The sequence below is a fragment of the Poecilia reticulata genome, chromosome 15, assembly GCF_904066995.2.
Source record: "Poecilia reticulata chromosome 15, P_reticulata-male-v2, whole genome shotgun sequence".
NCBI classification, from domain to species: domain Eukaryota; kingdom Metazoa; phylum Chordata; class Actinopteri; order Cyprinodontiformes; family Poeciliidae; genus Poecilia; species Poecilia reticulata.
This window is the reverse complement of record NC_088844.1, coordinates 17,827,626-17,849,125: the sequence shown is the minus strand read 5'-3', so window position 1 is coordinate 17,849,125 and position 21,500 is coordinate 17,827,626. Positions and strand designations below refer to the sequence as shown.

The 21,500-nt window shown below is 38.1% G+C and overlaps 2 protein-coding genes across 5 annotated transcripts in view; one reads left to right on the top strand and one right to left on the bottom strand.

The window, feature by feature from the left end:
* The window catches only part of wdfy4 (WDFY family member 4), a 52,981-nt gene that overhangs the window by 7,604 nt on the left and 23,877 nt on the right, over positions 1 to 21,500 (bottom strand). For 2 of the 3 annotated variants that reach the window (XM_081616412.1, XM_017309189.2), the window contains exons 40-57: positions 21,263 to 21,378; positions 20,990 to 21,181; positions 20,800 to 20,906; positions 16,993 to 17,070; positions 16,725 to 16,916; positions 15,711 to 15,780; positions 15,355 to 15,569; positions 12,581 to 12,729; positions 12,378 to 12,492; positions 10,917 to 11,002; positions 10,772 to 10,834; positions 5,754 to 5,796; positions 5,521 to 5,640; positions 4,832 to 4,955; positions 4,626 to 4,738; positions 3,525 to 3,675; positions 1,407 to 1,498; positions 99 to 308 (exon numbers count right to left, since the gene is read on the bottom strand). In XM_081616412.1, the coding sequence (XP_081472538.1) occupies positions 99 to 308; positions 1,407 to 1,498; positions 3,525 to 3,675; positions 4,626 to 4,738; positions 4,832 to 4,955; positions 5,521 to 5,640; positions 5,754 to 5,796; positions 10,772 to 10,834; positions 10,917 to 11,002; positions 12,378 to 12,492; positions 12,581 to 12,729; positions 15,355 to 15,569; positions 15,711 to 15,780; positions 16,725 to 16,916; positions 16,993 to 17,070; positions 20,800 to 20,906; positions 20,990 to 21,181; positions 21,263 to 21,378 (2,236 nt within the window). The remainder of the gene's footprint in view (positions 1 to 98; positions 309 to 1,406; positions 1,499 to 3,524; positions 3,676 to 4,625; positions 4,739 to 4,831; positions 4,956 to 5,520; positions 5,641 to 5,753; positions 5,797 to 10,771; positions 10,835 to 10,916; positions 11,003 to 12,377; positions 12,493 to 12,580; positions 12,730 to 15,354; positions 15,570 to 15,710; positions 15,781 to 16,724; positions 16,917 to 16,992; positions 17,071 to 20,799; positions 20,907 to 20,989; positions 21,182 to 21,262; positions 21,379 to 21,500) is intronic. The other variant, XM_008429715.3, reaches the window with a different exon arrangement.
* Positions 5,918 to 10,518, top strand: lrrc18a (leucine rich repeat containing 18a). Of its 2 annotated transcripts, none has more exons than XM_008429713.3 (2): positions 5,918 to 6,003; positions 9,602 to 10,518. In XM_008429713.3, exon 2 carries the CDS (start codon positions 9,606 to 9,608, stop codon positions 10,437 to 10,439), a length of 834 nt encoding a protein of 277 aa, XP_008427935.2. In that variant the 5' UTR covers positions 5,918 to 6,003; positions 9,602 to 9,605; the 3' UTR covers positions 10,440 to 10,518. The 2 variants fall into 2 exon arrangements, with proteins under 2 accessions (XP_008427935.2, XP_008427936.2); XM_008429714.3 differs by lacking the exon at positions 5,918 to 6,003 and adding an exon at positions 6,411 to 6,603.

Below are 21,500 nucleotides of genomic sequence, written 5' to 3'. Positions count from 1 at the left end.
TATACAAACTAATGACTACAAAGATTTTCCTTTAAAGGACAATAGTATGCATATATATTATAACATGTAACACATATGCAAATATATTGCAATGTCACCTGTCTAGGAATCTGGCCAAAGTTGCTGACGTAGCCTAAGATTGTGCTCCTTATCATGGGGTCTTTTGCATCTTGTCGGCCCCTCTGGGCGTAGAAATAAGGGTGGAATGTATTGACACTTTCCACTGCCGCTGGACCTTGTTGTCTGTATCCAAAGATCAGGTCGATCCACAGGTGGAGGCGAGAACTCACATAGTCACTTTCTAGGGCCTAGTGAAAACGCAACAGGAGTTAGAGTAGAACAAACAACTAGTTAGACAATATTACAGAAGTTCAGATTTGTGTTGCAACTACAATAGCCATTTTTGGACATGAACCACCACTGAAACTGGTAGCATCAAAGTTTGCAATATGCAAAACTTCTTTCAGATTGCACAGGCGATAATGCTATTCAGGTGCACAATGATTTCTTCCAAAAGTCAATTTAGAAGTTTGGAAACAGAAAAAGGTTGTAGAGCTATGTTATGAGCTTATCCATATACTAGAATTAGAGAATGATTTGGGTGGAATTAGCCAGAGATTGGTTTCAAAGAGTTAATAAGGGAAAGTGGGCATTATGACCAGCTACATCCTTGCTGTAATAAACCCATCGTGAAAAAGAAAACATTACAACAAGGATATTTTGTCCTGAGTTAATTTGTCTGTGGAAGAAAAAAAAACACAATCTTTTGAAGTCACTAATTTTATGAGAATGGTAGGGAATATGGGAAGTTCAGTAGATTACAGAGCGATAACCATCATAGATGCCCAAGGAATGAAAAAAAGGGAGGGTCATACTAAAGAAATCAGAGCGACAAAGAAACACAGAAACCCCCACGCAGGGAAAGAAAACAGGAGGCTGACAGAGAACACAGAGAACATTCAGCTCATTAACAGCTGGCTGAAGTAATGGCCTTATGAAAAAGAGAAAGTCTTGTGCCTGCATGAATCACTTTAAATGGGCATGCTGTCATAATCCGAACCTAACATGGCTATTTATGCAGTTTCTTGGGAAGGAAAAAGAAAACTAGGCATTATGTTTGAGAACAGCACAGATATCAATGGGACAAAACAGCTGAAAGAATCTAAAGAATAAAACAATGACTGCTATGAAAAACTCATATTGTAGCTGAAAGAATGAAGGCAAACAGCTATGCTGTCATGTGCACAGCGCATATTTGTTTAGAGATACCAAAACAGTGAACCTTCTGTCTAAATAAATCAGACAGTATTGGCAAACGTTAGGCCTTGTGGGAAAAATCCCACTTTAGAACTGGTCAGACTGACCAATTGGAGCAGGGAAACCTAGCGAGGTCAGGTGTTACTGACCTCTCGATGGATCCTAATGAACTCCTGGGGGTCACCTTTGGCCCACGGAGGCAGTTCCACATCTCCCAAAGCAGTACCGTCCTCCATACGACCTGAAAACGTATGGATATATCGCATCAAACTGAGGAAACTTCCCTGCAAGCTGTGGAGCTTTAAAAACAATATATGGAAAGAACATTTAAAACTGTATAGAAATATTTTGGATTTTTGTTCCCCAGCTCGTGCAAGTCTTACTGGATAAAGATGCAACGCAGTAGAATCTAATGCATGCAAAGCTAGCCAAATTTATAACTAACCCAGGTGAAGATGTAAAAAAATACTCTAATAAAGTCAACTTTTATTGCTAAACTCTTACTGTTTTTCTTTTTAGAAGGAGTTCAATGCGAGTAGAATGATTGAGAGGAGGAAAAAATACAGCTATAACTATAAACGGCAATGCTGACATTACGGCTGTTAAGTCTTTGTTGGATTTAGATTTGAGTTCTATGATGTTGATGGAAGGAGGTCGATTATGTGTCTGGTGAACCATCTCTGTCATAGTTTGGCCATATGTTTGGGATCATTATCCTCCACAGTTTACTGGTGGAGGTTGGTAAACTTATCTAAAATCTCCTGGCATTTCAAAGAGTAATGCCATGTACTTTAAAAAGCCTCCCAAGACCTATAAAAGATTAACAGATTCGCCAAACTGAACAATGGGCAAAATGTTTCTTTTCCAGACCCCTAGTTTTACACCAATACCGCCTGGCATTGCTCATTCTTAAAAGTCCATCATACTAAAGTATTTTTGACTATAAATAATGCTCCCAAATATTCTTCCTACAGATTTAACACCGTGGCATAAACAATTTGACCAACAGCTAAGCTAATCTGTCAAGAGTTTTCTGCAGCCTGACTGCCACAGCTTTCACACAACATCCACATTGCACATGTACACCACTTCAGATGAAACACACTACAAAACTTTGGAGAATGGTTTCCAAAGTCAAAGTAACATCATTGGAATGCTTTTTAATCTACAAACGAAAAGCAGTAAATAAATCATGGAAATCGAGCATATTCTGATGTTTTGAGTGGTTCTATTATTACAGTTTTTGTTTTAGAAAACAGAGGTTAAAAAAAAAACGGTATTTGCAACTTAAAAAAAAAAAATTATTAATTTTATGTTCTCCATTTTCTATCTTGATAGAGGTTACACCTGGTCTGGTGTTTCTGTGTTTCTTGTAAAGTGTCTTAATCAGCTCATACCTAGAATAAGTGTAGTTCATATAACAAACTTGATGTTTTTCCCCCGTATGCAATGGATATAAAACATTTCCCCCCAGTGAAGATCATTAAATACGAATAAGCACATTTGTCTTTGACACTGCCTAGTCATGCTGTTTTAAGCTCATTAGCAACAAGTGTTATAAAGTTTGTAACAGTAGTTAAGAAAGATGAAGATATTTTATTATCTTGGTCACATGTGTGCCTCATTACTGAGATGGAGGACTGCTGCTCTATACTCAATGGCATCATGTCTGATCTCGGTCTTGAAAAGAAATTCTATTGAATCCTGAATCAAACTGGCAAATTTGACACAATTTGTGGTTCTGAAATATTTCTCAAAACTTCAGTGATGGAATACGCTTGCATTGGTTGCAGTCTTGGATCCATGTGAAATAAAATATCAAAACTTTCATACATGCAAGTGTGAAATTGCATCATGTGAAGGTTCATTTATGTATGCTCCATAAATATGCTTAATGGGGTAATTTAATGAATATTTACCACCTCACAGGTTCCAAGAGTGGAGAGATGGGACTAAGTCTTTTTTTATCATCATTTTACAAATATTATTGTGAAAACACACTAAATAAATAACAAAAAAACTGAAAAATAAGTGTGAACAAAAAGTCACAGAAGCCAGAATACCGACGGTAGAAACTCAAAATTGTGATATTTGTTGTTAAACATCTGCAAACAAGCTCAGATATTTATAGCAACAAGTGTTTTGAACTTTTGATTCCATAATTATAAAAAAGTGATATTAATTTTATTTTATTTTTTTCACTTTTGGCATTCTGTCTCACATGTGCAATTTGTAATTTAGATACAGAGAAGGATTTGGCTGCTGACCAAGCAGGATGTGATTGGAGTTGAGCAGAAAGTCGGGTAGGTAGAAGAACTCTGGGATCAGTTCTCTGACATCTCCCATGTTGTCTCTGGACGCCGACTCCCACTCTTTCTTTATACTGAAGAACATCCGCTCAGGGATGTCAAACCCTCCCTGCAGCAGAATGAAAAACATCACTGTCAGACTCTCAGCACACTTCTGGGCTCAACTTTTCGACAAGCGTGCTGGAAAAAAAAAAAATCTAATTTTGTTCAGTGAACCATATTTCACATGGATATTTGCTGCTATAAGAAAAAAGCTTTTCATCATAATGTAAAATTCCATAATTTCAGTGCAGATCTCATGAGAGGGAATGTAATTTGAAGTAAAACAATTACCTCAATGAATGAAAATAGCATATACAGCAGTAAACTCAGTTAAAGATGCAAATTCAGTTATGGATATTACTGCATGCCTGTTATGCGCTTTAGAAGACAAAAAGGCATCCCAGTTCACCAGATGAACATCTTTATTGCTTTATTCAGACTATCAAATATGCATGCCTTTTCATTATAATCAACTGGATGCTCGATTGTAAATTGCCAACATCTGTGGCCATTTGGATTTTCTCCTTTTATGTGCCGTTTGTAATTATTTGCATATATATTAAAAATGTCTCTATAATTTGCTTTCACATCAAAAAAGTACACTGAAAACAGTTGATATTAGATCCACGGTATTAGCTCAATAATGTTTGAAAATAAGTTTAAAAATGACATAATGATGAATGTCAATGAGAATCCAGAGCTCCGTTTCCTGTGGGTAACTGAAGACAACATAGTAGAGTTTCTTCACATGTAAGACAAATTAAGACAAAACAGTATGATAGTAAGCCCGTACGTAGTTATTTCTTTAAGAACAATGCCAACATTTTATGCCGTTTTTGTTAAAATGCAAATTCATTTTTGAAGAGAGTAGTGGGTCCTTCAGTTCTTCACCCAGTCCTTTTCACATTTTTCTGTCATTAGGTTCTGCAGAAGCTTGCTAATAACCCATTTGTTTAAGCCAGGTGTTTAAACATATCAAATATTAAAATTTGCATTCCCTAGTGTGTCTGGTCTCACCTGAAGAGCCTGGAAAGTGTGTGAAAAAGGCTCCATTCTTACAAGGAAGGAGGACACAATGATGGCAGATGAGTAGTGGGTGCAGTAGTGGCAACGTGCTGACATATCTGCCACTGAGAGAGAAACATATTAGAACAGTGAGATGAGGTTTTAAAGAGTAAAACTTTTAAATGGTAGGCTTTAAAAATGAAAAGAAGTCAAGAGACCTTCATCCCCAGCGTTTTCCACCTCATCATATCTCTCCATAAACATTTGTCTCCTTTTCTCTGTCTGGGCTCCCATTGGCTTGGACAAGTCACGGAAAGTTGTGGGATTTGAGAGATCCAGTGTCTATTGAGGTCAGAGATTAAGAAAAGAAAACTTTAATCCATTGCATGATGAAAATGTGTAAGAGTCTTCTACAACCTTTGTGATCCAAATAGTAATTTTTGCCATTTTCTCCAGTTAATAAAATCTACCTCTAGCATAACATAGTTTTAGTATCAAATCATAGAGGTGATTTTTGCTGAGAATGTAGAAAAGGGGTTAAAATAAAGTAAAAAGTCCAGCTCTTATTTCAGATTTTTCCTGCATGTACATACATTTGTGGGCTAAAACTTCCATAAAATTTACTCAAGTAACTCAGAAATGCATGTAGATTCTTGAAATATAAAATATGCTCAATATGTTTTAAGCATTTATTGAAGTTATTTTGGTGATTACGACTTGGGGTTATTAAAAAAAACCAGTCACTCAGAAAATTTGAATCAGACCACTTAATCTTAAATCATTATTAAGAGTTCATGTCAATTCAGCTCAAAGTTTCAGGGAGCCAAAGCAGAAAGGTTGAAAGCTGCATTTTGTTAAAAAGCCACAGGTTGCAGACCTCTGGTCTAAAGCATGTGTGAGATTCTACCTCTGACTGATAGTCAGCCAGGATCCAGGGGAAAACCGGATACTGCATCAAGTCATTGTACGTCCTCCCAGAAATAGTGTTCAGGTGCATCAAATACTCAAAGTTGCTCATCTCGCCTTTCTAGAATGAAAACACACAACATAAAACTTTCTAAATACCACCATGAATAATACTCAGCCATTTAGTGAGGATGTAACGCATTTTTGAACACAGCATCATGCTTTTTACATTACCTGCCATTTAACAAGGGCTGTCTTTTCAACCACTGGAGTCTTTCTAAAGAACAATAAAAGAAAACACTTTGAATTAGCAACAGAGACTGAGTACTGAACAGCCCTTACCAGCACAGATTTTCTTTGCTTGCTCTGTTGCCTAGCAGCCAAAATTTAAATACAACCAGAGCCAGAGTTCAGAAGCAGCAGCAGAGAAGGGCTGAGAGACTCACGAAACTGTGTGCATACAGCTGTAGGAGCAGTTATAGAGGTGAGTTCAGCTAAAGTGGATTGACTTACACTGTCAAAGGATTTCCTACTTCACAGCTTAGAAAACAAATATTTATCTTTTTATATCATTCATTTTTGTTACATCTTTCAGTCAGATAAAAGTTCACATTACAACAAAAAAAATCTCCCAAAAAAAGTGCAGAATTTACCCAGTTAAAAATTATTTTATCAGGATATGAAAATAACTTGAAAAAGAATTTATATAAAATGGCCACAACGCTGAGCATTTCATTATTTCTGAAACAACTATCCAAACACATCCAATCTAAATCGTAAAAGTGGTCCGCCGTTTCTGAAATCTCCTCCTCCTCTGTGGGCTAGTAACAAGACGATAAAGTCAAAGCACCTCAGTTGCTAAGCAACATTAATAAACAAGAGAAATCTTTCTTGGTTTGGGGAAAGAAGGCTCAGTATGCAAACTGTTATATGTCCCTTTGAAAGGATTAGTGAGTACTGTACGAGCTATTTCTGCAACATTTACAGGGATAGCTTACAAAAACAAAGACCAAGGTTAGTTTGACCACTAAAATGAAATCCGTTCAAGCTTAACATACTGAAAAAAAGCAGCAGCTAAAGTATGGTAAGTACAAATTTTTATGTGAAATATTTTGAGAATATACAGTTAGATATTTATCTACACATACAAAGCTGTGACCCTTCTTTTCCCCTCAATTTATTTTACTTTAAATTGACTAACAAGCTTCTCAGAGAGGAAAGAATCATTACTTAAAGTGTAACTGACCTCCTCCATAAGCTAAACCCCGACCCTGGCAAATTTGGAAATATTCCAGCAAAATGGGCAGAGCCAATAAACATTGCTGAGCGTGGGAATGAATGAAGGGGGTGAATGGGCTGTGATCATAGTGAAAGAAGCACTGTTGTAAACTTATCCACTTTGTCAGGGAGCGCTGTGCTTTTATACTCAAAGACAAGGATAAGATAAAGTTGTACCAAGCTGTAACACTGCAACCAATAGGAAGATTCCGATGCCTAAGAGCCGTTTGAAGGAGGCCAGTGAGATGGTTTTAGGCCAAATAATGCAAAACTAAAAGAATTGCACAAAAATTCACATAAAAACATCAAGATATAATCTTAGAGAGTTTATCAACAAAAATGGTTGGTTTGGGGGTGAGTTTTACTTTAAAAGGTGACAAGCTAGGTTATAGTTTGCAAATGCGTGCTTAAATTTTGGAGACATGCCATGTGGTCTGGTTAAACTAAAATGGAAGAAGTTAGCTTTAATAAATATTAGATTTGGAGGAAAAAAGAGGGAAGCTTGAAAACTTTGGAACACCATCCCATCGATGAGGTACGGGTGTGGCAGCATAAAAGTGTGTTAGTGTTTTGGTGTAGAAGGAAGAGGATCCAGGAAGCAACTGGATCTTATTTTCCCCTGGATCCAGTTCATCCAGGGGAAATCAAGAAAAAATTATATCATGAAGAAAGAACCTTATGCAGGAATATTGACATCAGCCCAAAAGTTTAAGCTTGGGCAAAAATGGATCTTTAACATGGACAGTGACAGTAAGCTTACCGACTCGATGCCTGCATGGTGAAATAAAGAACAACATGGTCAATGTTTTAAATTGGCCCTTACAAAACTCTTAACTCATAGAATATGCGTGCAGATCACTGTGGCCTTCAAATTTGACTCAGGTATATCACTTCTGTCTGATGTAATGGATTGTAATTCCAGCAAACTAATGTGAAAAGGTTTATGGAAGGAATTCTGGAATTAAAGAAAACAAGAATTAAATGCAGTGGTACCAAAAACTTATTATTCTGACATTTATCAAATAGAAACAGTTTAATAATCTTAAATTAAAAGAAAAGTTTAGTCTGATTTAATGCCAGGCAGACAGTAAAAAGAAAGAAGTGTTTCTATACTGTTTAAATATTATGTTTCAACTATAAAAAACAAACACGTTTAAAAGGTGAGTGTGTATTTTAAATTTATCCACCGCCTAATATCGATAAAATTATTTTGTAGCTCTACACTAAATCAATCATTGCATTTGGCTCGGTATGTGTTATCTAATTGGAGGCAATAATTTCATGCAATAGTTTCCTATAGGAGGTTATAATAAGAACAAGCACCAGCAGATAACCTCTCTCATCCTGAGGATGATGAATGAGGCGAGAGAGGGCCTTGGGGTGTTACGCAGACACAAACAGAAACACACCTTGCTCTTTTAGACAGGGAGGGGAGAAGAGCAAAGCCCTCATTACACTCCCAACACTCCACAACTATCATTTATCAAAGTCCTGATTTGACTCTTTGTGTACACAAACACACATACAGCACATTGCATGGTTGTCCGTCAAAAATACACACACTTTTTTTTCCCCCTTTTCTCAAAAAGAGCCAAAAAACGAAATCAATTGAGTGGTGAGAACATCAGCGCTCGTGTGTTTCCTTGCTATCGCCTCGCTCCTATTGTTCCCCTGCATTAGCCTTAATTAGAGAGTCGTGCTCTTAAATACCCCCATGGGCAACCGAGGGTGAGCACACTCTAATGCAGACACAACACTGTGACACACACGCTGCTCAAGTTCTCATTCCTCAGAGTGCATGCTTTCCCCACTGCCCCAGGCCATACATAGGCCCTTGTCTTGAATAAATCACATCAGCCTCACACATGCATACTTACACATCAACATACACAGAACACGTCCATTTCCTAGATTACTGCATGATGCTGTAGATCAGAGAGAGTTATGGGGGAGGTGAGGGGCAGTAGGTGTCCACTTATTGATTTCTTCCGTTTTTGCTTTTTTGGTCACGTTTAAATGTTTAAGATCAAAGACATTTTAATGACAAACTAACATAAGTTTGGTAGAAAAAAAAGCAGTTGTAATGTGATGATTTCATCTATTAGGAAATAAGAATATATAAATCTATGTCAAACATGTCAAACGTCTCGGCGATCATCAGCATTACATTTTGGAAAAATATAGATGGGCCTTTGTGTTGGAACTTCTGTGATGCAACTTTTTTTGCTCAGTCTCTTTTTTCATGTTGAATCATGGACTCTGACCTTCAAAGAGCCCAGAGAGGCCTGAAGACGTCTCGATGTTGTTCTTTCTAACCTCCTGATTGAGTCATTGACAGGATATTGGGGAACTCTTTATAGGCCAGCCACTCCTGGGAAGGTTCACCCCAGTTTCTCCATTTCAGTGCAGTTCATTGGAGTCCCAACGCCTTAGGAATGGCTTTGTTACACTTTTAAGATTGATTAGGGGTTTCTATCTATTCTTGAACATATTTTTTGCACTTTAATTTGTTTTAGCCTGCTTCATGTTGTGAGATTAGTTATATTTAAATTACTTCTTGATTTATTGGCTTTGATCGTTTTTTCTTTTCATAAATGAAATCATTTGCATCTTCATTCAATATCAAATATTGTTTTAATGATCTCAAACATTTAAGCATAACAAAAAAAGCTAAATCATAGAAAATCTCTTGGGGGTAAATAATTGTTCACAGCACTATTTTAAAAGCATTGTAAACTAGCCTCTTGCGGCAAATGTAAAAAAACAAAACAAAACTGATCTGTTTGCTTATCTTTTCAATCCAGTACGATGCCCAAAAAAAAGGGATCCACAGCGCCCAAAAAAAAGGGATCCGGTGCGAGAAAGTTGAGTCTCAAGGCTGCCAAGAAAGCAATAACTGTAACCCAAGATGGAAAGCGTAGACTCGTACTCAACAATATGGGCTTCACCATCTTCCCAAAGTGTCTCTTGAAGCTGCGCAATTTGGATGAGTTGGACCTCAGTCGGAACCAGATCCAGAAGCTTCCTGAAGCCATCGGAACCCTCAAGTCGCTAAGAAGGCTCGATCTGCACAGCAACAAGCTGGAGTCTGTGCCCGAGTCCATAGGCAGCCTGATTGAACTTACGTACCTCAACCTGGCAAACAACCGCTTAACGTCTGCTGGTTTACCATCCACACTGGGCTTCCTCTGCCAATTGAAGACTCTCAACCTTGGACTGAACCAGCTAGATGCATTGCCTTCCACCTTGGAGCATTTAACGCTTCTCCAAGAATTAGCCCTGTTTGATAACCAATTCATCAAAGTACCCGAGTTTCTGACAAATCTTCGAAACCTTACTAAGGTGAATTTGATAAGAAATCCGTGTATGTTTGCCCACGCCGAAAGTGAGAGGATAAGAAAGGAAAAGTTAGAGCACAAAGAGGAGCTGTATCTGGTGCACGAAAGCTTCTTGTGCAAGAGATGCCTTAAAATATGTAAAGCAGAGGCAGGAAAAATTTTAAGAAAAGAGAGAAAAGGAGAGAAAAAAACTGAAAAGCTTGAAGTGTTAGAGGAGAAAAAGAAAAGATTTTCAGGGTTGATGACACCGAACTCGGTGGCTGCAGTCACCCAGGATTTCTGGAGATTAAAAAGCAAACGGTGAACTGATCAACCATCTGCTAATTTAAATTTGTCATTAGAAACTCTGGAAGAGAGCCCAAATTAAAAAATATTCTGAAATACTTGGTGTGTTTAAATTATGTACTTTTATTTTACACAACAATTTCCTTCCATAAAACAATTTTTATTAATGTTGTCACATAAATAAAACAGAGTTGAAAAGCCAAGTAAAGCTGTTGAGTTTCAACCTCGATCTGAGCCAGCTGAATACCAAGTCTTTCACCTTGTAGCAGTCTCAGTCTGTACCCACAGCGAATGGAAATCACGGCAGTAAAACAAATCTACATGGAAGTAAATAAAAAGATTGACACTTACTTTGCATTAATGATGACATCAGCAAGTGCTCTGCCTTTTAATGCCGGCACCACTCTGCTCAGTCTGAAGCCGGAGAAAAAACAACAAAGGTCAAAGCCTGTTTACTGAAAAATTGTCGAAGATCCAGTAAGTCTAAATTAGTTACCTTTTATATGCAGAGACATGGTCTTTATTCATGAATACGAGGAATGCAGAGTGTCCATTTTTCATGAAAATCTCAATAGTATTGTCCTAGTTTAGCAGAAAGAGACAGTAAAATGTATATGGTAACATTTGTTATGTTTATATAGTACTTTTTGGACATATAGGTTGGATTTATTCAACCCATGTTATGCATATGTGATATTGCACATTTACTCCTCCTGGTAAATATACAAGATCACAGAGTATAAAAAAATACAGCTAAGCCCCAAATTAAACTCTTTCAGATTTAAGTTTAAAATATATATTTTAAATTTTACTGGTAGTAATAATTATGTTTTGGAGTAGCCCAGTCAGACTTCTGACTTATTTCCTGCACAGATTTTTTTTTTATTCATCTCTAAAGCTAACTTTTCAGATCTGTCGTCATATCAACCTTCCAGACCTCTCAGGTCTTTGGGTTTATATCTGCTCTGCATGCTCAGAATCACAACCAAACATGAAAAAGCAGCATTCTGTTTTCATGCTCTTCTAATCTGGAACAAACTTCTAAAAAAACTGCAAAAATGAAAACCGAGTTATTTTACATCAAGTCTAAAAGCTCATCTGTTTAGAGCTACTGGTTGATAAAAACTGGAACATCATAAATTATAGTGTGTTTTTCAGCCCGTCATTGCTTACCTCTATTTCGCTTCTACAATGTAATATTTTGCTGTTTTTTGTTTTTTTTGTACTTCTTTTTAATCAGGTAAATAACCGAGTTGCCATGTTGCTGAAATGTGGTGTATGAATAAATCTGCCTTAATATCTGAAATAAAAATGGTTTAAACATCATTCAACCAGCAGAGAGCAATAACTACAATGTTTGGATTGCAAATATTACAGTTTACACAGTCTCAGAGTAAAAAAAAATGCATTGATAGAACAGCTCACCAGATATTGTTTAAAAGTCCTCCTTAAAATTAGCTAGTTTATTTTTTTATTTTTAATGTATTCACATTATTATTTTTAGCCAATCTTTCTTAATTATTAATTTTGTTTTAATCTTGTCATAAACTATTAATAGAAAATGGCTTAAGTAATGACTATATATATATATATATATATATATATATATATATATATATATATATATATATATATATATATACGTGTAGATTATGTATTACGTTTCTAATTAAAAGCTTATGTGTATAAATGTAAAAAATGCAAAGCAGCTAACAAACTTGATCGAATATTATTGACTGCAATTTTTTGTTTCCTACACTGCATGTTTCTTTTAAAGGTTTGTCTAATGCCTGCTTATGTTGTCATTTTCAAAAGTTACTTTTAACCTGACAGACGAGACCCGAAAAGTATGTTCTAATTTAAATAAGCAGTCGTGTATAGCAGGTGGCTACATTTTAGTTTAAATTTCTGCAGCTGCTATATATCAAAAATATCTGAGATTAATTTGACGGCTAACCTCTAAAAGGAACCGCATGAAGCGAGCCTCCTTGATATCCTCATAAAGCCAACGTCTGCAAGTGGCTGACGGCAGTTCTTTGTTCAGCACAGTGGAAATAAAGGAATCCTTCACACTGGAAGAAGGGGACACAGAAGATGTCATGTTTACCTTTTTTTTTTGTAACAGTAGAAAAGTGTGTAGCCCTCACAGGGTGACGGTACCTGCTTGGGTGGTGTCTCCTGCAGCAAACGTCTCCAGTGGCGTTCAAAGTGAATCCCTCACACAACAGCAGACTCTCCTTTCCAAACAGCAGCAAACCTTCTGTCATCTTCAGGCCACTCACCATCACCACACACATCTTTGCCTTTATCTACATGATGAGAAACACACAGAGGCGAATTGTTTGTTAGCAGCCCTTGTAAATGTGTGTATAAAGCCTAAAAATTTAATGGTTTTTTGTAGTTGCATGATTTGAAACTAAATAAGCCAACTATTAATATGAATAAATTTACAACATTGTTAAACTAGCCCATGTTGTTAGGAAATAAACACAAATCTCCAGTTAAACAATTATGGGCACCCCTGCTACTTAGTTTTTACAACTCCTTTTAGCCACAAAAAACAAAACAAAACAAAAAACACTTCATAAAACATGCCACAAGATTAAAGCATAGAGAGAAATAATTATATGATTTAGAGTTAAAAGTGTGATGATCATAAAAGAAAGTTGAATGTGTATCTGGTGGACCAATTATGACACGTGTGATCAAATGTTCCAGATCATTACGCAATTGAAAAACCTATTTCAGTTTTACTTTACTGGTAATCTACTGGATTTTTCTTCAATGCCTTCTGCAATTATAAAGAGTTAATGTTCTAACATAATCCAACATATTACAGTCACTATTGGCGCCAACAGTCTAAAAGCCCATTTCTGTCCCCAGGAAGAGAAATTGGCCCCCAGCATCATGGACTCTCAGCCATACTCAACTGTGGGAAAGAGCTGCTTTTGTACATTCTCAACCTTTGTTTTACCCCAAACCCACCAAAGGTGTTGGCAGAAAGGCTCAATATTAGTCTCAGATCACATGATATGTTTATGTTTGTGGATGTAGGACAGAAAAAGCTTTTCCCTAGTATCACTCTCAAACAATCAGGCATGTGAAACATTTGGGAATCCAAGATGCAGCAGAAATTATATATATATTATATATATATTTTTTATCTTATTCATTATCTTCCTCCTCACTGGGTGACCGGCTGCTACCAGAATCGGGCCTCAGAGACGAGTCACATCCATACCTCAAGGAAGCTGCAAGTTACTAATTAGAATGATCTGGAAACTTGGATTATCTTAAAAAGTAAAGCATAAATTGATTTGATGTTTCAGTCATATTTATTTTAAAGTGATTTCAACAATAAGTGCTTCTTAACAAGGGATTTTTTTTCACATCAAGTAAATGTATTTAAATTGAAAGTTGGATTATTCATTTGAGATTATACAACTGTAATAATTTATTTTAATGTTCCACACAGATCTTTACTGAGGGTGCCAACAGTCTGTACAATAATCCTTATACAAGACACTACATACACACCACAGCGTTATTCTCTCAGGGCACGACGTATCAGATAGCGGTTCAGCCTTTACATGATTGATCATTTTAATCACATATTTTAATCCTTATTAAAAAGACACCATTGAACACTTCATTATCAGATCTGATTGATGAGGAGGAGAAGGATCGGCCCCTTTTTCATCCTCGGCCACAGTGAACCCACATGCTGCTTTCAGCGCTGGTTGCGGCTAATGCTAACTGCATCGTGATAATGTGTGGATAATTTTATTGTCTCCCTTGATTTCACAATGAGTGCGTGCACCTGGCCGTTTCCATGCACCGAGTCCACCGGGAAACAAGCACCCCTAAAAAAAAACATATGGGGTCCCAACACAGCCGCAGGGCCCGCACAATTTATACTAATCAAATCAGAGTCCCTACCCCCAGACACGCAGCCACACACTCGGTGGACGAGGAGGAGGTCCTGCCTGGCCTTTATTAGGAGAATTAATCACTGCCACACACACAATGGTAAAGCTGATAAGTGATCAGAAGCTCTCGTCTTAAAGCACACACAGAGACACGCTGTGATGGATACGGTCACTTATCATGTGAAGGTGTTTAAGAGGAGTCAAGGTGAGTGAGTCTTCGCTAGTCTATATCATGGTAGATGACATCAGTCAGCGCCAACTGTCACCAATAATGAGCAGATTAAACTAGTTAAATTTATTGCCATCAAAAATTAAATACATAACAATAAACTCATTTCCTTATCTGCAGTCCAGACAGATACGCGCTATCAGCCTGCGAGCGATTTAGCCGGCGATGTGGAAGGAGGAGGGAAAAGGAGGACTTTTATTGACTGAGAGCCTAATGTCAGACCATTGATTTCTCCCCACACACATTATTGTCATAATCACACTATTGGCGCTGGCAAGCTAATTATGAGTGGGTCTCCCTTTGTGTGAATGTTCGGTTGTGAGTGTGTGTGCATTTTTCAGAGCTAATGACTGTGTTCATTTGACAAGAAGCTCAGCGGGAGCCGAGCGCTGAACAACTGCAAGGCAACAGGACACACCAGCACACATCACACACTCGCTAAGCGGATGTAAGACAGCTTGCATCACCTCCTACTGCTTTTATTAATACTTCTGTCAGAAACATTAAAAGACGCGGCTGGTTGCCGGAGCGATCAGAGGGCCCTGTCAACATGTGCGTAGTTTCTAACTCGCTGCAACAATGAGTGGAGCTGTGCTGAGCCTCGACATTAAAATATTTAACTAATGAGGAAAGATGAAATTCTGATAGCAGCGCTGAGCTACTGGAATCCCTTCATCTGCATCAGATAATTATGAATGTGAGTGTTGGAAGGGCGGGGAGTAGTTTTACTTTTATTCAGAGCCGAAAGACCAAAACGTCATCCAGTGCCACGGTACCTTCTCTTCAGGGTGCAGCTCTTGGAGGACGATGCGCATGTCGGGGCAGTCTTGTGTGTGTGAGCAGGGTTTAGGGGTGAAAGGGTCAGATAAACCCTCAGCAGTTGATGGCGTCTCAGTCAAAGCAGGGAAAAACGTCAGGCGATCACAGCTTTGTTCCCCATCTGCTTCGTCCTCTTTACCGTCTGCATCAAAGTCACACAAAATCTTTGGCTCTATGACAAAAAAAAAAAAAAAAGATAAGATAATTCTGAGTGTCCAGGACAGAAATTAAGATTTAAACAGAAAAATTAGTAGGACTTAGTGACATCTTGTGGTGAAATTTCAGAATGCAAGCAATTCAAAATAATCTTTACCTGCATCACCATCTGATCTGCTACTGGACTCCTCAGACCTTAAACTGAAACCCAGTGCTCCCAGCAGCTGCTGGGAAAACATTCGTCACATTTAAAAGTGGCATAAATCTGCATTAGAAACATTTTTAGTGACATGTAGCACATCTTACAACCATTTTCATAATCCTCAATGTATTTCTTTGGAATTTGAGATAGATAAACAGGATTGCCAAGTGGATGATATGTGGATGTCATGCATGGTGATGACACACAACGCAGGGAGAGTTTTGATCAGAGAAGCACCCAAGAGGCCCATTGTAACGCTGGAGGAGTAGCAGAGGTTCACACCTCAGGTGGACGAATCTATTTAGAGGACGAATCTTAGTCTTCCACGCTACGAATCTGGCCTCTGCCAGGAGCCACAAGAAGACAGATATACATTTTGCTACCAGCTAAGTAGGGGCACAATAAACATATAGATGAAGTTTCTCTAATTATATGAGACCAAAGCTGGTCACTTAGAACCCACCATCCCCATAATGTACCACGATGGTGGCAGTATCATGTTGTGGGTATGCTTTTCTTCAGCAAGGACAGAAAGTCCGGTCAGTGTTCATGGGGAAATGAATGGAAATACATATTGGGCAATTCTGGACAAAAAAAACATTTTATAGGGAGAAACATACTGGAGCATAAGCATATTTGGAAATGGCAGAGTCAAAGTTTGGACCTAAAAATCTGCTTAGACTTGAAAATTGCTGTTCAGACACCCAACATCAAATCAGAAAAATGCAAAATAAAATTTGAAAAAATATCAGTCTTTAGAAATGAAGATGATGAAAAGATCCTCCATGTTACCATTATGCACTACTATGTGTTGGACTATCACTTATAAACAAAACATACATAGGTTTGATGTTGTAATGTGTAATGTTGTAATGTGTAAAGTTATTCATGTATGAATACTGCAGCAAGGTGATGTACATGTCATAAAATTCAGAGTAGAATCTCCTCCTCTAATCCGAGCTGATTTACCCGTTTGGATTGTCTCATGAATTTTCTGCGTATGCGTAGCTTGGTTCGGTTTGGGCCTTCCGCAGATTCTTGCACCCAGTCTTGGCTCAACAGCACCCCGGGGCCAGGGCCGAATACAGCTCTCTCTCTCAGGAGCTCGGCCTCCACATGCAACCACTGAGAGCTCACAAGCTCCTGCTTGGTGGTTTGCAACTGGGACAGAGGGAACAAATAATTTTGTCGAACTCCTATTTTCATCTCTGAAACACATTTAACTATGATGTCCAACCTGTAAGTGGTTTGTCCTCATGTTCTCAAACACACTGTGACCTCGATGCCGATGCGACTCCATGTTGGACAGAAACTCCTGCAAAAAAAAAAAAAAGAGTGAAAACAGCTGCAAATGAAAAGAGGGAAGGCAGTGACTCGTTTGGGTTCAGACTGCACACACACATACACACGAACACAGACAAACAAATGCACACATACATAATGGCGTTGTTTCCTCATGCAATTACAATGTATTCACACAATTACATCTGTGTTAAATTGCATTCACTGGGCAAAACAAGCTAGTGGCTACAGTCTTACAATAACCCTGTGTTCAAATGTAATCATTTGTTGGTGTGATCTAATTAACATAAACATTAATATCACTGAGCCTCGCCACAGTCAGCGCCAAGGTTGGTTTGTGTGAGCACCTTTATTGTGTGTGAGCATGCGAGTGTATGGGTGCTTTTCTTTTTCTTTTTTTTAAGGGGCGATTAAAAGAGAAAAGCAATGAAAAAACCCCCAAACAGAGCTGTGTGTTGACACTGCACAATGCTCATGTTCAGACACACTGGGATCATATTCTGACTGTTAACTGCTTCATTAAACCCATCATCACAGCGGTGCTCGCTCTGAGACTAGTGAAACAACATGTGTCCATCTTCACAGCTGACCCAGGAAAGCCATTTAATTGAGCGAGCGAGCGCGCAGTAACTCTTTATATCGAGTTTTATTTACACATGCTAATTTTGCGTTCTGTGGAACAAACCCGCTGAAAGAATTAATTTGTTCGTTTCGACCAGAGTAAAAAGGCAAGAACACTTTTGCACAAGAGCAGATGTACTAATTCTAGATAGGTTACAGAGTGAGCATGTTCATGAAAGTTGACAAACTTTGACAGGCTCTTCGGAGAAAACAAATTGCTTCCTTAAATGGCCGGCTGCCTATCCAAATGAGAAGTTGCGTCGCGAAGGAAATAAAAGAGGAATTTGAAGGGAGATTATAGAAATATGAGTAATAATGAAGTTTGCAGACTAGAGGCGCGTTGTGACAAATAAACAGCAAGTTGGCGTCATCGTCTCTAATTTCATTCCTTCATTTGGACAAACATAAGTAATATATAGCATTAATTACCCTATTTAGCAGATAGGAACCTCATTGGCTTTTTAAAATGCTGCATTAAATACATAACTCATCTCTTCCCTCTGCAATTAACATCAGAACATCGTGCTCATTTCCATTTTAATGACTTCCCAACAATACGCCACCTTTGATGATAAGGCAACATAATGTCAACTTCATTCTGAGCTGGCAGTGAATGTGTAATGAACTTAACGTGATCATTAGTGCTGTTAATTATCTTTCTAATATGAAGACACAGATATGATTATGGAAACTGCATTCGCTGATGAAATAAATCTCTGGAAGGATTGCACTGAAGCTTAACTGAGGACAAAGTCTGCTTATCAGTTTTTATATTCTCTTCCATTACCTACAATAAACCTATTTATTTGGTTAATAAATGTAGATGCATTTGCTTTCAAAAGTGCTCTCTTAAAAAGCCAAGTTCTTATGATGTAAAAAAAATTGACTTTGGTGAAATTTTCTCACAATGCATTCCACCTTTAATGATGTATTACCTCTGATGAAAAAAAAAACAAATAAATAAAAACCTGTAATAGCCTAGAGATGCATGTACACACCCTTATATGTTGCCGATACACCTTTTGAATTAATTTTAGCATTCAGACTTCTTCAGTGTGCACCTGCCTCAACTGTGGTAAAGCTGACCCAACCTGAGATACAGCTCTTCCAGGACAGTTTTTACCATTTGCAGATATTTATTCTTAATGCAAAGCCACAATTTACAAAATTGTACATAACTATTTTTATCAAAAGATCACTGGCAAAAAAAAAGTCTTAAAACATTGTGTAGGAATGCGTCTGACCAGACCGAAATGAAATTTTTGGGACATAGTTTCAAATGATTTGGCACAAAAACAATACTGCACACCTTCAAAAGAGCCTTAAACACACTGTGATGGATGGTGGTGGCAGCATCATGCAATGGGCCTGGGTTACTTTTCTTTAAATAGCAGAAGATGAAGATGTAACTTTTTTTTCAGCACCACAATGAGTCCTAGCTCAAAATCAAGACAGAGTTGGAGAACTAAAGCTGACAGAACATCTTTGACATGACCAAAAGAGGGCTGTAGACCAGGAGCATCACAACAGTTTGAGAAATTTGGAAAGCTTTTGCCAGGTAAGGGTGGACACACCTCACTTACTGAAAAAATGAAATATGCTGAACTTACCCCATAAACTGGAATATTCTCACAATTGTATTTTTTCTTTAAACTGTATTTGTTTGCTTTTCATTTAGAATTTTACAAAATGACTAAACATGGGAGATGGTTAAGAAATAAACAATAATAGTCTCATTTTAAAAGGGGTGTGTGTACTGTTGAGAGACCCTGGAGCAAGATGATTCTCTGTGCTGCAAAGAAGCTCATCAAAAGCACACAAATTGTTAAATAAAGGTCATAAGTTGATGATCTACAAATTAATTAATGGCTGTTATTACTTCAAGAAGATGGATGAAAAGGTGAGAGAAGCATCTGACAATAGCTGATTGTTTCCACATCTCTGATTTAAACACTACCAACATTTTGCAACATTTATGCAGCAAAACACAGTAAGGATGAAGAACTAAAACCTCCCGCCATCCTCTTCCTTGCATCTCAGATGGAAAAACAATTCATCACCTTCTCTGATAGCCTGTCAGGAACTGATATGATAAAGAATAACATCAAATGAGTAATGTTTTCATCAGATTGCTACCACTGTAATTGCCAGCATGATTTCTGTGGGCAAGACACATGCACAAACAAGAGCGTACACGTACACTTTTGGGGAGTGTGAGACAGACACACAGACGCTGTAATTTCATGCCTGTGTGCCTGAGTAATATGTCCCTGCTCCCTGCTCCAGATGGCTCAACGTCTTAAGCGTTGTGGGGGAACTAATGATGTGGGCCACGTGTTTCGGGGGGGGAAAAAACAACAATAAAGGCGTCTTTAACCTTCAGCGGCAAACGGTGTGCTGTGGCTAGTGTTCCCATGGATGGGCCTAACAGATATCAATTACAAAGACCACTCAGGGGCAATCAGCTGTGATAATCCAAATCTATTTAAAGAAATAAACACCCCCCGCAGGGCTGGACGGCCCACAGCATAAGCACATTGTTGTCTTTCGATGGACTTTTGGCACAGTCCTCTGGGATCTGGGAGAAGGCAACAACCCCAGATACCTCAAAGGAGACAAATCTAGAGTTGAAAAACTCTATGCTGAAGAACTTTGCATATGTGTTTATACCACCTGAACTTCTCCCATTCTGTCACATAAAAACCTTAATCTAAAATGTATATTGATACAATACAAAGTAGTACAAGACTAAAATGGAAAAAATGCATGCAGGGTTTTAATTTTATAACCAATAAAAATGTGCAAAATATATGAATCCCTTCTGAGGCAATACTTTGCTGCCGTTTCAGTTTCCATGTCTCCATAGACAAAAAAAAAGCATCCCCACAGCATGATGCCACCACCACCATCACATGTGGCTGTGAACATGGGGTGGTCTGTTTTTTGCAGTTAGTTTTTCATCACAGAAAGTAAGTTTTTATGTGTTTTCAGTGTCTTCTACATAATTCTGTGGTTTTCTTTCAATGCTGAATTTCTTCAAGCAGCTCTTCCACAAAGACAAGACAAAAAATTTAAACTTGCGCGTGCAACATCACAAGATGGAAAATGTGAGGCGATGTACCTCTGCTTTAATTGACTCTTGACCTTTTCCCAAAGCAGAGCGAAGAGCACTACTGATGGCATCGAGCGTCCTCTGAGATCTGCTGGCTGCTTTTGTCTTCTGAGATTCTGAGAAGACATAAATATCAATACCTGGGCGCTCACTGTCATGCTTTTTAATCCTCTGTGTTGTCTGCAGAATGTGAGCTTACCTGTGTACAGCTGCCAGGCTTTGTGTGCCATCTCCTCCCATAGGGGGCTGATTTCAGTCATGCCCACTGGCTTCGTCTCCGTCGTACTGCTCGCTGAGATTTCAACCTTGTAGCTCTCTTCGAGCATGTGTTGTCTTTCTGATATTACCTTTGACCAGCAGGCCTCTGCTAAGGACACGAGTTGTTTGTCATCTAGAAAACACACAAAATCACACATTTCGTATTTTCTGAGGAGTGAAATAAACATAAAATCCCTGAAAGAGAGAGTCAAACCTGTCGTAATGTCTGCGCCGTTACGTAGGTTGGAAGGGCTTTTACTTCTGCGAGGTAAAGGGCTTGATTTCTTTTTGTGACCCTTTTGTGCCACACATCCAAAACCTTCTGGGTAGCTACAAAAGAAGGTTATGTGTCAATATATAAATATACTAAAAGAATTACTAAGTGAACAAGGCATAAGTTTCTGGTATTGAGGTATATTAACATTTTAAAAGCGACAAAAAAAATGTGTCCA